The sequence below is a fragment of the Cervus canadensis genome, chromosome 21, assembly GCF_019320065.1.
Source record: "Cervus canadensis isolate Bull #8, Minnesota chromosome 21, ASM1932006v1, whole genome shotgun sequence".
NCBI classification, from domain to species: Eukaryota; Metazoa; Chordata; class Mammalia; order Artiodactyla; family Cervidae; genus Cervus; species Cervus canadensis.
Genome location: NC_057406.1, coordinates 4,781,253 through 4,796,148, shown reverse-complemented (window position 1 = coordinate 4,796,148; position 14,896 = coordinate 4,781,253). Strand labels below are relative to the sequence as shown.

Below are 14,896 nucleotides of genomic sequence, written 5' to 3'. Positions count from 1 at the left end.
TCCAGAATGAAAAGACAGACATAAACTCTCTTTACTCACAGACAATATGATTGTGAGTGCAGAAAATCCTGAAAAGGTTGGGGATAACTACCAGAACTAATGCACGAATTTAGCAAAGTCACAGAATAAAAGCAAATATAAAAATGAGTTTGGGTTTTATACATTAGCAACAAACAATTACAAAATTAATTTTTTCAAATTCCATTTAAAACATTACCGAGAATCATAAAATCCTTAGGAGTAAGTTCACAAAAGACGTATGAGGACATTAACTGCAAAACTGCTGAGAAAAATTAAAGAAATTCTAAACAAAGTGAGCAATAAACCATATTCATGTATTGGAAGCCTTGACATTATTAAAATGTCAGTTTCCAACCACTTAAATCTGTAGATTCAATTCCTTTCCAATCAGAGCCCCAGTGGGTTTCCTTAATAGAAATTGATGAAATGATTGTAAAATTTATATAGAATTGCAAAGGACCTAAAATAGAACTATGATAATAGAAATGCTCTCCTGAGCATTTAAAATGTGGTTATTGTATCCAAGGAACTAAATCTTTCGTTTTACTTAATTTTAGTAAATTTAAATAGCCACATGTGTCTAGTGACTTACTAGCTGGAGTGCACAGATGTAGGTTTCCCACAGGGACCTTGAAAAGGAGGAACGTCGGTGCAGCGTTTATACACCCCGAGTTCAAAGCTTACCACAAAGTCGCAGTAATTAAGATGGAATGGTGCTGGCATGGGAATAGACAAATAGGTTTATGAAAAAGAAGTCCAGAAGTAGACAAATCCTATTTGGTCTTTTGACTTAAACAGTCACCAAAGCAATCCAATGGACAGATAGAGTCTTTCAACAAATTATTCAAAAGCAATTAGATATCCGTATGGGGGGGGGGGGACAAATTTCAACCCCATCTCATATTGCTGACAAAATATTTATTTGAGATGAATCAGAACCTACATGTAAAAGTTAAAACTGGAGAAGAATCTTAAAAAAAATAGATATATACATATATATGGATGACTGTATCACTTTGTATACACCTGAAATAAACAGTGTTGTAAATCAACTGTATTTCAATAAAAAATTTTTTAAGTTAAAATCATAATTTTTTGAAAGGAATTACAGAACAGTTTGTGTCTGTGGATTGACAAAAGTTCTTAAGACTGGGGAGGAGCACTAGAGAATTTTCTGGGTGGTGATGTGCTATACATTGATAGGGGCTTGGATAACAGTGACCTGTTAGGTGGCTGGACGGTGGATGCATTTTTTTCAAAACTCCTCAGATGGTATACTTAAAACTGATGGTTTCAGGACTTCCCTCGTGGGTCCAGTGGTTAAGACTTCAGGCTTCCAAGGCAGGGGGCGAGGGTTCAATCCCCTGTTGGGGAACCAAGATCCCAGTGGCACTCAGAGTGGCCAAAAAACATGCTGATGATTTCACTGCAGGTGAATTAATCCTCCTCCCACAGATAAAAAGTGACTGTAACAAATATTGAAGTCTAGTGTGTGACCTGCATGCTAAGTGTTTAGGAGTGAAGCATATTAGTGTTTTTCACTTACTTTGCTATGCATTAAAAGTAAGATGTTGACGATGGATGGAAGAATAGACGGACATGTAATAAAGAAAATTTAGCATAGTGTTCATTGTAGAATGTAACTGGTGGATATTTGGATGTTATGGTACAATTTTTTTTCCAACTTTTTTGTATGTTTGGTATCTTTCATAAAACATCAGGAGGGAAAATACATTCACGGCTAGCAAAGAAAAGCTCAGAATCATTTGAATTCAGGTAAATGTAAAGAAAAATCGTTATGGGATACTTTTACCCACCAACCAGAATAGTTGAAATTAAAATGACTGACAACAGCAAGTGAGGAGAGAAAGCCAGATCAACGTGAACTCACACATACAAATGCAAAACGGTGCAGCCATCCTGGAGGCAGTTTGGCAGTTTCTTATAAAGTGATACAGTGTACCTATGACCCAGCAATTCAGCTCCTGGTATCTATCCAAGAGCAATGCAAACAAGTACAGGAGAAGACTTTTCTGGGGATGTTCACAGCAACTTTATTTGTATTTGCCCAACCTGGAAATAGCCTAGATGTCCATTAACAGATGAATGGCGAAACAGCTAGGGTCTATCTACAGAATGAAGTGGACCATTAATCAGCAATAATAAGTAATGAACGACCAATACACGCACCACCACTGTGGCGCTGGAGAAGACTCTCGCGGGTCCCTTGGATTGCAAGGAGATCAAACCAGCCAATCCTAAAGGAAACCATTCCTGAATGTTCCTTAGAAGGACTGATGCTGAAGCTGAAGTTCCATTACTTTGGCTACCTGATGGAAAGAGCCGACTCATTAGAAAAGACCCTGATGCGGGGAAAGATTAAAGGCAAAAGGAAAAAGGGGCAGCAGAGGATGAGACGGCTGGATGACATCACTGACTCAATGGATACAAATTTGAGCAAACTCTGGGAGATGTGGAGGACAGGAGAACCCGGGGTGCTGTAGTCCATGGGGTCACAGAGTCAGACAAAACTTAGCAACTGAACAAAAATAAAAACCAACATGAATGGATGTTAAAAACACCCTAATAACAAGAGAAGCTTAAAATACAAGGGAGTGCACGCTTCATGAATCCATTGATATGAAATTCCAGAACAGTCAAAGCAAATCTACGGGCACAGATATTAAAAGAGTGGTTGCCCGGCAGGCGTGGGGAGATTGACTGGCAGATGGCACCAGGGAACTTTCTGGAGTGATGGATATGTTCCACATCTTGATTTAGAGGGTGGTGACATGAGCACACACATTTGTCAAAACACACCCAAGTATACACTTAAATTCTGCTCACTTAACTGTATGTAAATTATATCTTGATTAAAAAAAAAAAAATGGAGCCAGTCTGGGAAGAACAGCTACACAAATTACATACCTCAATGTGAGGAAATATTATGAAGTGGTTAGTTTGTTTTCAAATAACCTTTGTGACAGCGAGATAAAATGTGTATCATATTAAGTCAACTTTATGGAGACTGCAGAAGTGTTATTCAGTGTAATCTCAAGCTGGAAAAAAAAATAGTTCCTTGAGTCTAAGACACTATCGATTTTAAGACTAAACAGGGATTTACATAATAACTTTTCCTCTTCGGCACCACGGTCGGGCTTGAGTCTAAGCCCCCTTCTCTCATTTCCTTGGGGCTTTGCTGAGTCTCAAGGCCTTGTAGAGACCACCTTGGACCCCACTTGCCCCCTCCCTCATATGAGGTACACGTGGGTCGTTGTTCTCGTCCTCCCCGGCAAGGAGGAGGACTCCGCAGAGGCCACGGCCTCTGTCTTGCTCACCCTTGCATCTTCAGCTTCTAGCACCGTCTCTGGCAGACACCAGGTCCACAGCTGTGTGTCATCTGGTCCTCTGCTCATTCAGAGTCCAGAGGTTCTTCTAGACCCTTCTGGGCCGTCGGTGTGCAAAGGACGGAGTCACGCTGACAGTTTTTCATGCCCTAAAGCTCCTGTAGGGTTGAGAATAGCAGAGCTTTCTCTGTGTTTCCTGTTTTGTTATTTCATAGCTTTGTGGGGTTTTTCATCCTTTTAGTGAATTCAGTTCAGTTCAGTCACTCAGTCATGTCCGAATCTTTGTGACTCCATGGACTGCAGCACGCCAGGCCTCCCTGTCCATCACCAACTCCCAGAGTTTACTCAAACTCATGTCCATTGAGTCAGTGATGCCATCCAACCATCTCATCCTCTGTCGTCCCCTTCTCCTCCTGCCTTCAATCTTTCCCAGCATCAGGGTCTTTTCCAATGAGTCAGCTCTTCACATCAGGTAGCCAATGTATTGGAGTTTCAGCTTCAGCATCAGTCCTTCCAATGAACACCCAGGATTGATCTCCTTTAGGATGGACTGGTTTGATCTCCTTGCAGTCCAAGGGATTCTCAAGAGTCTTCTCCAACACCACAGTTCAAAAGCATCAATTCTTCAGCGCTCAGCTTTCTTTATAGTGAATCAAGTGGACCTGGTTTATTGAGGCATCTCAACTCATTGGGAATAGAAATAGCAACAATTCTATTTCTCCCAAACTCCAGTCCAGAGGTATCTATCAAACCCCTTCCCAAGAGGTGTGAGGTTCCTGAATGATATCTTGGCCACATTCCGAGGCTTCCTTGTCATTTTTGTCTGTAGAACGGGCGCTTGTTAAAACTAAGCCATCTGCCTGTGTGTGTGTGCGACTTAGCCGCTCAGTCGTGCCCGACTCTTTGCAACCCCATGGACTGTAGCCCCTCAGGCTCCTCTGTCCGTGGGATTCTCCAGGGAAGAATACTGGAGTGGGTTGCCATTTCCTCCTCTATAGGATCTTCCCAACCCAGGAATCGAAGCTGCATCTCCTGTGACTCCCTCATTGCAGGTGGATTCTTTACCACTAACACCACCTGGGAAGTACTTCTGGGGAATATTCGGCTCAAACCCAATTCTGGGTTTGTCTTGTCCCCGCTTCCCAGGGCTGGCCAGAGCTCTCCGTGACCCCAGAGGCTTTGGAGGGACCAAGTTTGTCTCTTGACTTCACTCTCTGCCTCCCCCGGCCACACTGGCCCACGTCAGGGCCACTCAGGCGAGGAGGACTCAGGGTTCCTGGGGACGCTGTGGCCTCTCCGTGGCCCCCACTCAGCACTGGGTGGCCGGGGGGCCCACCCCTCCTCGGGCCGCCCCGCCCTGCTCCCCGCCCCCACCCGCCACCACTGGGCGACCACCACCCAGTCATGCTCCGGGCCCTAGGCCTGCAGCCTGGTGGGCCCCCCTTTTGGGGGACCCTGGCAGCACTCCCCCAAACTGTGGCTTGGAGCCTCTGTCCTGCGGGCCTGCCCCTCTCATTGTATGTTTTCCAAGGTCGCCTTGACCATCAGCAGGGATCCAACGGTTGAAGGAGGGAGAACACAGAACAGCCCTCTCGCCCGCATTTCTGAACGACAGAATTCCATCACTGAGCCCCGCTGTGCTGGAGAGGACGCTGGGGAGTGTGGTCGAGCTTTTTGCCCAGTGAGTGAGTGAGTGAAAATCGCTCAGTCGTGTCTGACTCTTTACTGTCCATGGAATTCTCCAGGCCAGAATACTGGAGTGGGGAGCCTTTCCCTTCTCCAGGAGATCTTCCCAACCCAGGGATCGAACCCAGGTCTCCCACATTGCATGCGGATTCTTTATCAGCTGAGCCACCAGGGAAGAAGAAGAAACTTGGCAAAGAAGCCGCCAGCCTACCCAGCGCCCTGTGTTTAGGGCTGGCAGGGCGACCCAGCTGGGCCGTCCGCACAGGTGTGGGGCTGAGGGCTGGTCGGCCGCTCTCCAAGTTCCGAACACGGGCTTTCCCTCTAGTGTGTGGTCTCGGCTCCACCAGCAAGAGCCCAGCTCGAGCCCCTGGACAGTGCATGCCTAGAAATGATGTTTCTTGACAGCAAGAGGCTTCAGCAGATGCCTGGAGCCTGAGGCGGCCGCTGGAAACTTACCGGCCGATCACAGGAGCCTCCCGTCTTTGAAACTGCTCAGATAAGATCTGAGAGTCAGCAGGCTTTCTCTGCTGGTTTAAATGTGCTGCTTGAAGTGTGACCAGCAGGTTTCTGGGGACATAATACCATTTGGAATCCAGAAGACTTCCCAGCTACCTCCAGAGGTTCCGGAACCCAGGGAAGGTCCATGGAGAGAGGCGGGCCGGCCCTTGAAAACCTCTCAGGACCAGCCATCCGGGGCCAGCCAGCACTCTAGATACTTCCAAACAGAAGATGCTTCACCACACAGCAGGCTAGCCACTTGGGGCACAGATTTTCATCCCAATCCCAAACCAGCCACCAGTCATAGAGGAATGTTCGCTGAAATCCCCCTGGCAGGGCCTTCTGTGGGCAGAAAGAGCAGAGGCCACCCACCCTCCAGGGCTCTGGCCTGTAGAGGACTGGCCAGCCCTGTGCCTGGACTGGGAGGTGGAACAAAACTTAGAATTCATTTTGATGTTCATCTGGCGAGAACAGCCAAGAAAATCAAAGGGGCAGATCCCCCTATTAGAGGGGAGCACAAAATATAACCCCAAAATCATGTTTAGGTTTCATTTATTTCTGGCTGTGCTGGACACTCCACTGCCGCAAGGACTTTTCTTCTCTCGTTTGGCCGGTGGGGGCTCGCGTTCGGGGCAGTGCACGGGCTTGTCTCACTGCAGCGGCTCCGCTTGTTGCGGAGCACGCGCTCTGGGTGCACGGGCTCCTGAGATGCGGCTCCCAGGCTCCAGAGCACAGGCTCAGCGGTGTGGTGTATGAGCTTTAGCTGCTCTGTGGCATGGGCAATCTTCCCAGACCGGTACCCACCTCATGTCTCCTGCATTGGCAGGTGGATTCTTTATCACTGAGCCACCTGGGAAGCCCCAAAACCATTGTTTAAAAGGAGGTTCTGGGGGAAGAAAATGGATCATCAGATACTGGGGAAGTTGGCCCTCTGATAGGTAAGATGTTCAGACGGGATAAAGAAACATGAATGAGGGAGAGAATGAAGTTAAAACAGGTGAGAATAGATGAGCTCGGGTTATTGGTTTAAACACTGAGAAGTCAAGTCAGAGCTTCACTTCACACTACAAAGCAAACTAATTCCAGAAATATCTTTATTAATTCTAGAGGGAAACAAAGACCTTAAGTTTAAAGCAGCGAAAGAAACCACCAAGAACAGATGGAGGTGTTTGCAGGACGGACTGTTGTGTCTCTTCTCGGACCAGAGGTTCTCAAAGTGGGCAGGACCTCTTCCGGGCCTGGGAGGCAGTCCTGTTTTCATAACGCTACCAAAATATCTGGGCCTTTTCCACTCCTGCTGTCTCCTGAGTGTACCGCGGAATTTTCCAGAGACTACATGATGGGTGATCTTGCAAAAGATGAAGAGCAGGGGCAGGTCAGAGGCCCCAGTTGTCTTCTATTAAGCCAGACATGAAAGAAATTTGCAAAACCATGAAAGAGTTTAGTGAAAACTGCCCCCCCCACCCCCCCGCTTATTTTTTTTTAAGAAAACAAATTTTCTTTAAAATACACTATTTATGTTGTCAGGTAATGAGTTTATCTTCTAAATAGCATTTAGAAACATTCTCCATCTTAATTTGCAATATGGTAAATACGGATAAACAAAACCTTCATTAGAAGAAGCTCTCTGGGGTCCTAAAGGATTTTGAATGGTGTGAAGGGATTCTGGGGCCAGAAGGCCTGTGTGCAGTCCTGGGTCTGTAAGTGCTTCGGTGGGGTCCCAGCACTTGGCACATCCATCCATGTAACAGTCCCTACTGTGTGTCCTGACAGTTACAGGTGCAGTGATACAGCCATGCACAAAAGGGACAAATACAAGCGCCTGCATGTGTCAGTCTGGTGGGCACAGGGCCCAGTGAAGGGACGGACTGGCTATGTATCAGGTTAAAATTTCAGTAACAAAAAGCCGGAAACACGAGCAGCGAGTGGGACACACAACGGGTTAATATCTTTAATATGCAACGAGCTCATACAAATTTATCAAACCCCAGGACGTAAGAGCAGAGGACATGACAACGCACAAAAGAAATACAACTGCTTAATGTGAAAAGATGTTCTAGTTTGCCAGAAATTTAAAAAAAAAAAAAGAAATGCAAACTAAAATACAACGCTATTTTCCCATGACCAGGTTAGCAAATATTTAACCAGGTGAGAACACTTAGTGTGGGCAAGATGGTAAACGGGCACATTTATCCTTGCCGGTGGCCGTGTACATGGACACAAACATTTCTGGAAACCGTCTGTCAATACGTAATCAGAGCCTTGAAGGTTTTCATATTCTTTAACGCCATCATCCCACCTCTGAGGATCTATCCTAAGGAAATAACTTGAACTGGGGAGAAAGCCTTATGCACAAAGATAGCCATCGATTTCCAATGGTGAAACATCAGTAACAGCACTGGTGATCCACCACTGGCACTGCCTGACGGCAGAGCGCACAGCCATCTCAAAATGAAATGAGAAAGATGCCTACGACGTAAGTGAGGACGGCTACACGGTGCTGGGTTACGGAAGGCAGCATCCCAATGTTAAAACAGAGAGCAGAGGAACCGTGACTGGGGTGAGGGGAGACTGGAAGGAGAAACACCAAAATGTTAAAACTGTACATCTTTCTACTCCTCTGTTTTCCAAAATTTCTGTAACGTGTAGGTTGACTTTGATAATGAAAGGAACTAGTATGTGGCCACTTATGAAAAGGAGTTCGTGATGCTGCAGTGAGGGGCTAGCGGTACCCCCACTCATCTGCTGCGTCTGTGCTACGCCCACCACCACTCAACACAGGGACCCCAGGACTACACCGGAGTCATCAGCTCTGTCCACCCGTGGTGGGTGATGGGATTTTCGTAAACGCCAACCCGCTCCCCACACAGCCAAGCTTTTGCTGCCTTCTCCAGAGTCCAGCTGTGTCTTCATCTCTAAGCCCCTAATCTAGGGCTTCTCAAGTAGAGGAGATCCAGGCTTCCCACTCTGGCTGCAAGATGGACAGGACCTCTGCTAAGTTCTCTCCCTCTTCCCGCCCAAACTCCAGCCCTGGAAGCTGGTCGGGGCATGTGCACTCTTACACACTCACAGGACTGCTCCCTTAAAGTAATCTAAGCACTTGCCTGGCCCTCCCCTATTGTTTCTTCTCCTAAAGGCTGGAATCGTGGTCCAGCAGGTGGTTCTGTCCCTCTTGACAACAGCAGCTTGCACATCAGAAAAGTCTTACCTGCATCTTCACCCGGCACTTTTGGGCTCTGTGTCACGACTCACTCGTTACATACTCACCTGGGACCAGGGACACGAGCCTTAGTGTCTTCCCAGAAGCCACCGAAATGCTCTAGGACGTTAAGTTAATCCCAAGGTCGCACAATACAGCAGGCCAGAGGTCACCCCTTCTAACTCTGAGCTCGAGTGAGGCCCTGCTACGCCACAAAGCTTCCTTACCAGATGGGGCACCGTGGAGACCAAGGAACAGTCAGAAGGTGGTCCAAGTAACGTGAACACCATGAAAAACATAAAACCTTCCCTCACATGCATGGTTTAACACTACTAACTGCCCGTCCCTTTTATAAATCAACATCTGTTCTCTTAAATTTAGAGAAATTATAACCCCCAAATATGTACAGAGCAGCTCTCCCCCACCGCTGCCTTCTCCAGCTTGAGCCTCTCAGCCACGTGTTCCCGCTCTGGCTGCATGGAGCGTGGGTGTCCTCTCCAGCTGGGGACGAGGGTGTCTTCCACGAGAACCACCGGGGGCTCCCACCGCGGGCCTTCTTCCAAATCCAACCCCAGGCCTCACATCCACTCCGGTTTCCGAGGTCGCAGGAGGCAATCAATAAGGCCACGGACGTCCAACAGCACCAGTCCCCAACCTGTAACCATGAGCACTAACGGGCAAAACCCAGCCACATCACCAAGCCAAGCGAAGCCGGGGCAGCAGCCAGGGCTGGGCACGACGACCCACATGCAGAGGGCCGGCCTCGGCCTAGTGAGGTGCAGTGGCTGAAACAAGGCGCTTTGCAAACGTGGTAGGACTTCTGAACACCACCTGGGCAGACCCCGAGGTTGGCAAGCAGTTCCTGCCCTGCTCCCGGGCTGGGTCTCCTGCCTCGGCTGGCCCGGGCCACATGGAAACCTTCAAGGGGTCAGCTAGCCCTGCAGGCCCCCTCTCCCGTGGGTGTCACGGTGCCCCTTCAGCGGTGGGCTCCTCTACTTGGCAGGCACGCAGAGAAGAGAGCAGGGACTGCAAGTGGTCTGTGCACCCCCCACCGGAGGGCCCACGTCCCCCGCAAGAGCGGCCCCCCTGTGTGTCTCCCCCACTTCATGCTTAATGAGCACCATGGTCCCGCCTGAACAGTCTGGCTGGAATCTAGAGGGGTCTGAAGCCTGTGTTCAGGCAGTGGTTCAGCAGGGCAGTTGGGCTAACAGAGTTTACGATGAGGGGGCGGCCGTGGTCCACAAACCTCAGCAGCCACTGAACCACCTTGACCTTGCAGACAGTGGACTTTCAGGAACACAGTCACTCTCCCCAGCATCATCAACTTGCTCAGAAGGAGGTCACGGGTCCTAGGAGACAACCTTTGGAGGTCCCAAATGCAGGCTTATAAGGGGTGGCACAGAGGTTATCCTCCTGCAGTCAGGGACCGATAAACCCAGGGAAGGATGGCCCATTTCCCCACAGCCTGGGGGGAGGGCGTCATTGGTATCGAATATGGCAGGAGCAACCCAGGTCAAAGGGCCTGGCCAAGCCTCATTTAGAAAGTGACTCTGGGCATCCCTGGGAGGAAGCACAAGGTCACCCACCACCCAGAGGCACGGCTCTCTCTCAGAACCAGGACCCGAGCGCCAGCCCTGCCCTGGCACCACCTTAGGACCTGGGCAGAAGGCTGCTCTTTTCCTTTGCAAATGTCAGGACGGCCCCGACTGGGGCCAGACAGGCAGACACCCCCTCGCCTTAAGGGCTCCATGATGTGTCCAGGGGAGCTGGGCTCCAGCTCTGAGTCCCAGTTTTCTGGGACGGAGGCTGGACATCTGATGGATGGCCCAGGCCTGGGGAGGGCATGCTACCGAAGCTTTGGAGACCTAGAGACCGTGTGTGTGGCTCCAGGAGCTGAGGTGAAGGCCGCATGCCCCTGTGTGGAGAAGGGAACAGGTCTCAAGCCAGACAGGCCCACCTCCACATGCGGGGGGCAGAGAGGAGAGGGGGCTGCGCCACCACTGAATCCCACAGGGGACCAGGGCAGCAGAGTGAGCCTCTAGAGCCCACCCCTCAGCCTGCAGGGGGGCCTCAGGCACGGATGGACACGTATGTGGAACTGCCCACTGATTCCAGTCGCACTGACCTTCTGAGCAGGCGAGTTCCAGATTCCCCCCAATCCTGGTGCTATCAGAACACTGGCAGCTAAAGCCAGGCGCTGAGGGGGTGTGGCCTCTGGGGGCGCTCCCCTAAGGCTGCACTATCCATCTTCCCAGGGGCAGCAATGGGGCACACTGACGGCCTACTCCCGTGCAGAATGAAGCTGGCCCCCCGAGAACCGTGGAAACACACTCCCGACCATGATCACTTGGACACTGACAGCAGAGATGAGGCCCCTACCTGCTACACTGGGCCCTGGAGGGGCTGGCAGGACTCCAGACTCCCCTCTCCAGGTCAAGCCACCTGCCTGGCCCAAGAAGCTTCTTTTTGGCACCAGCAAGCTCATCACTGAGAACAGGGCAACGAGGTGGGGAACTGCCCCGGGGCCTGCAGAGGGTGGGGGAGCTGCATCCATGAACCTGGTCCAGCTGGGGAAAATGTCAGCCCAGATGGTCCCAAGTGTATTGTGAGTGAGCCTGACCAAGGAGCAGAGCTGAGGCCACTAGAAGAGCTGGAATTGCAAGCAAAAGAAGGGAAACATGCAGTGGAGGTCCCAAGCAAGCACGTGATACCAGGAAGCAAGGTGGGTCACAGGACGCCCCCGAGTGATGACAGGAGATGTCCTCATGGAACAGGTCTGCAGAGGCAGGAAGGGACGTCTTCAAAGAAAGTGATGCTGTGGTATGGACATTTCTTCTACGCAGCAAAGGGGGTATGCTACCTGGATGGCTGCAGATGCGACCAGGATGATGGCTGATTCCTAAAGGTTCCGAGCTCGGGTGGGCAGGGCCGGGGCTGGACTGGTCCCATTGGAGGCTGGGTGCACCGGGCAGGGCGCTGTGCCGGTGGCGGCCAGCTGGCGGCAGAGGGTCTGCCGTTCCCGCATGGCTCGATTGGAGGCCGAAGTTTTTCTGATTTGCGCGCGCCGGGCGTGCCGCAGCGGAGACTTGTAGGTTCTTCGCAACTCGGCCAGGAATCCCTGATAGTTGTTTCGTAAGGGGCTGTCGGGTTGCATGTGGGGGATTGCCCACTTCTCGGCCTCCCCGGTGAGCCGGGACACCAGGAACGCCACTCGTTCAGCCTCCCCCGGGAAGCGGGAGGCCTGGAAGATCATGAATCTGTCCATCTGCATCAAGAAGCCCGCCAGCTGGCCGGGGTCTCCAGAAAAGGGCTCGGGGAGCGAGGTCGGAGGCGTGGTCATCGGCCGGGTCCCATTGGAGGTAATGGCCGAGATGGGTGGGGTGATCTGCAGCGCCCCGGGAATCCGAGCCCGGGTGCGCAACAGGGTCAGCTCCGCCATCACGCTCTCCAGCATGTTGGTGAGGTTGGCCTTCTCTGCGCGAAGGGTCGAGGCCTCGCGCCTGAGCGCCGAGTTGGTGAGGCGCAACGAGGTCAGGGTGTCGATGACGTCGTCCATGGGGGCACTAGTAGAAGCTGCAGAGGCTGGGGTTTCAGCTTTTGAGGTCTGGGGTTGGACCATATTGGCCAGAGGTCAGTCAAAGGCTGAGCCTGACAAAAGTGGAGAAGGTGGTGGTGACGGCGGGTTGGGGTTGGGTTTGGGTAACCCAGAACCTGAGCACCTGTGATGGTATAATTGGGTAGACCCAGAGAGCAATCGGGTTACGGTTGGGGTTCAAGACTCAAGCGTGGCCGAGAAGACCCAACAAAAGTGCAGGGCAGACGGACCCTGAGATGCGCACAGCCCCGGGACAGGCAGGGGGTGCAGGCCCTCGCGGATCCCGAGCTCCGGATGTCGCTCCTGAATCGCCGCGCTCACAAGGCCACAGCGGGCTGCAGGGCCCTGAAGGATGAAAACACGGTTTTTTTTTTTTTTTAAAAAAAAGGTTTCGATTGCGGAAAGGGGGTTTGAAGGGAGGGAGGCGGCGTGGGAGGGGCAAAGGGCGGGCGGCGAGGCGGGCGCCCCCCCTGCCAGAGGACCGGCGCCCACATGGGGCAGAACAAAGGAAAGAAGCACTCGCGGCGGCGGCGCCGGGGGGCCGAGGGCGTGCGGCGGGCGCCTACCTGGGTCTCCGCGGCTTCCCCCGCGGCTCCGTCTGCCCGGGCCGGCCGCCACCAAGATGGCCCGATCGCCGGGATGCGGGCTGGCCGATGAGTCACGGCGGCGGCGGCCCGCCGGAACTGCTTCCCGGTCAGGTCAGGTCGAGGCGGCGGCGGAAGGCGGGAGCGGGCAGCTTCTGGCGGGAGCACGAGCCAGGCTAGGACCGAGGCCCCGGTCGTGGCCCAGGGCCGGTCACGGCGCGGGCCGGGAGCGGGCAACGCAGAGGTGTGGGCTGCAGGCGGGCCTAGCGCGGTCCCCGCTGGTTGCCATGGAGACCACCAGCTCCCGCGCGGGCCGAGGCCCCGCCCCGGAAGTTGCGTAAGGCCCACGTGCCTTTCCTCAGCAGCCAATCAGTGGTGAGTGTGGCTACTGACGTTTTGTTGTTAGGAACGGTGTCTTCCTTTCTTTGAAACTCTACCTAAGACTGCCAGTAAAGCTGTGTGTGCATAGGTTGTATTTATTCTTTTAAGTGAAGCTTGCTTTTAATATATATATTCTTTTAATCCAGCCGAGAGTTTTGATGAATTTATTGTTCCTATGTGTAGCCAGGTAAAAAGTAAATGATATACACCAATGAAGTACATTGTCCTGTTGACTTTTATATAGAAAAGTGGCCTACTGTTTTTGGAGTGATGAAGGAGCACTGTTGGACAGATTTGTACTTGCCTTTTGTTTTGTACTAACTTCAAGCAAATTCAGTGTAGTATAGATCCATTGTAGAAAATCTTGATATCAAAGAAGTCTTTTGAGAAAGTTTGTGGCTCTCTGAGTCCCTCCACCTGAGAGAAGAAATAGTAATATTTTTGTAGCTCCATCGAGTCATTTTCTAAGATAAATAGTATATTATAAAACATTAGTAATTATTGTGGCTTTTGAACTGTTTTGCGACCTTAATAGCACACTGAATTTTGAACACTTTTCATTAAAAAGCATAGTTTTCAACTACTGCCTATGTTCCAATGAAACCATGTGCCCAGTTTATTCAATAGACCCCTTTTTGAGAGTTTTCTGTCTTATTTTCCATGTGGAAGTTTTATAAACCATGCTTGTATGTGAACCCCAGTCATTTTCTCTGCCAGCTTCACCAGGGTAATTGTCAAGGAGAGACAATACTGGGCCAAAGTGGATGAGCTATTTGACTCACTTCACTGGATGCCTTTGGGGCTTCCCACATGGCCCTTATGGCTCAGATGGTAAAGTGTCTGCCTACAATGCAGGAGACCTGGGTTCACCTGGGTTCGATCCTTGGGTCGGGAAGATCCCCTGGAGAAGGGAATGGCAACCCACTCCAGTATTCTTGCCTGGAAAATCCCATGGATGGAGGAGCCTGGTAGGCTACAATCCATGGGGTCTCAGAGTCGAACACGACTGAGTGACTTCACTTTCACTTTCACATGGCACTAGTGGTAAAGAACACACCTGCCAATGCAGGAGACATAAGAGATGTGGATTTTATCTGTTAAGTCAGGAAGATCCCCTGGAGGAGTGCATGGCAGTATTCTTACCTGGAGAATCCTGTGGACAGAGGAGCCTGGCAAGTTATAGTCAATGGGGTCAAAAAGAGTCAGACACGACTGAAGTAACCTGGCAGACAGGATGTATGCTTTTCCTACTTGACCTTACTGTTGTTGTTCAGTCATTCAGTTGTGTCCCACTTTTTTTTTTTTTTTGGTGACCCCATGGACAACAGCATGTTAGGCTTCCCTGTCCTTCACCATCTCCTGGAGTTTGCTCAAACTTATTAAGTCAGTGATGCCACCCAACCATCTCATCCTCTGTCGCCCTCTTCTCCTCCTGCCTTCAATCTTTCCCAGCATCGGGGTCTTTTCCAATGAGTCAGCTCTTCCCATCAGGTCGCCGAAGTATTGGAGCTTCAGCTTCAGCATCAGTCCTTCCAATGAATATTCAGGACTGATTTCCTTTAGAATTGACTGGTTTGATCTCCTT

At 50.8% G+C, this 14,896-nt stretch overlaps 1 protein-coding gene across 3 annotated transcripts; it reads right to left on the bottom strand.

The window, feature by feature from the left end:
• Positions 1-6,629: 6,629 nt before the first annotated feature.
• RTL6 (retrotransposon Gag like 6) lies at positions 6,630-13,216 on the bottom strand. 3 transcript variants are annotated; one of them, XM_043440619.1, is made up of 3 exons: positions 12,913-13,216; positions 11,612-12,691; positions 6,630-6,948 (listed from the first exon to the last, which is right to left on the bottom strand). In XM_043440619.1, exon 2 carries the CDS (start codon positions 12,368-12,370, stop codon positions 11,651-11,653), a length of 720 nt encoding a protein of 239 aa, XP_043296554.1. In that variant the 5' UTR covers positions 12,371-12,691; positions 12,913-13,216; the 3' UTR covers positions 6,630-6,948; positions 11,612-11,650. The 3 variants fall into 3 exon arrangements, with proteins under 3 accessions (XP_043296554.1, XP_043296555.1, XP_043296553.1); XM_043440620.1 differs by lacking the exon at positions 6,630-6,948 and having other exon boundaries at positions 7,490-12,399; XM_043440618.1 differs by lacking the exon at positions 6,630-6,948 and having other exon boundaries at positions 7,490-12,691; positions 12,913-13,213.
• Between the last annotated feature and the right edge of the window lie 1,680 nt (positions 13,217-14,896).

Excerpts from the sequence above, each read along its gene's own strand:
- RTL6 (XM_043440619.1), bottom strand. The coding sequence starts at position 12,370 with ATGGTCCAACCCCAGACCTCAAAAGCTGAAACCCCAGCCTCTGCAGCT.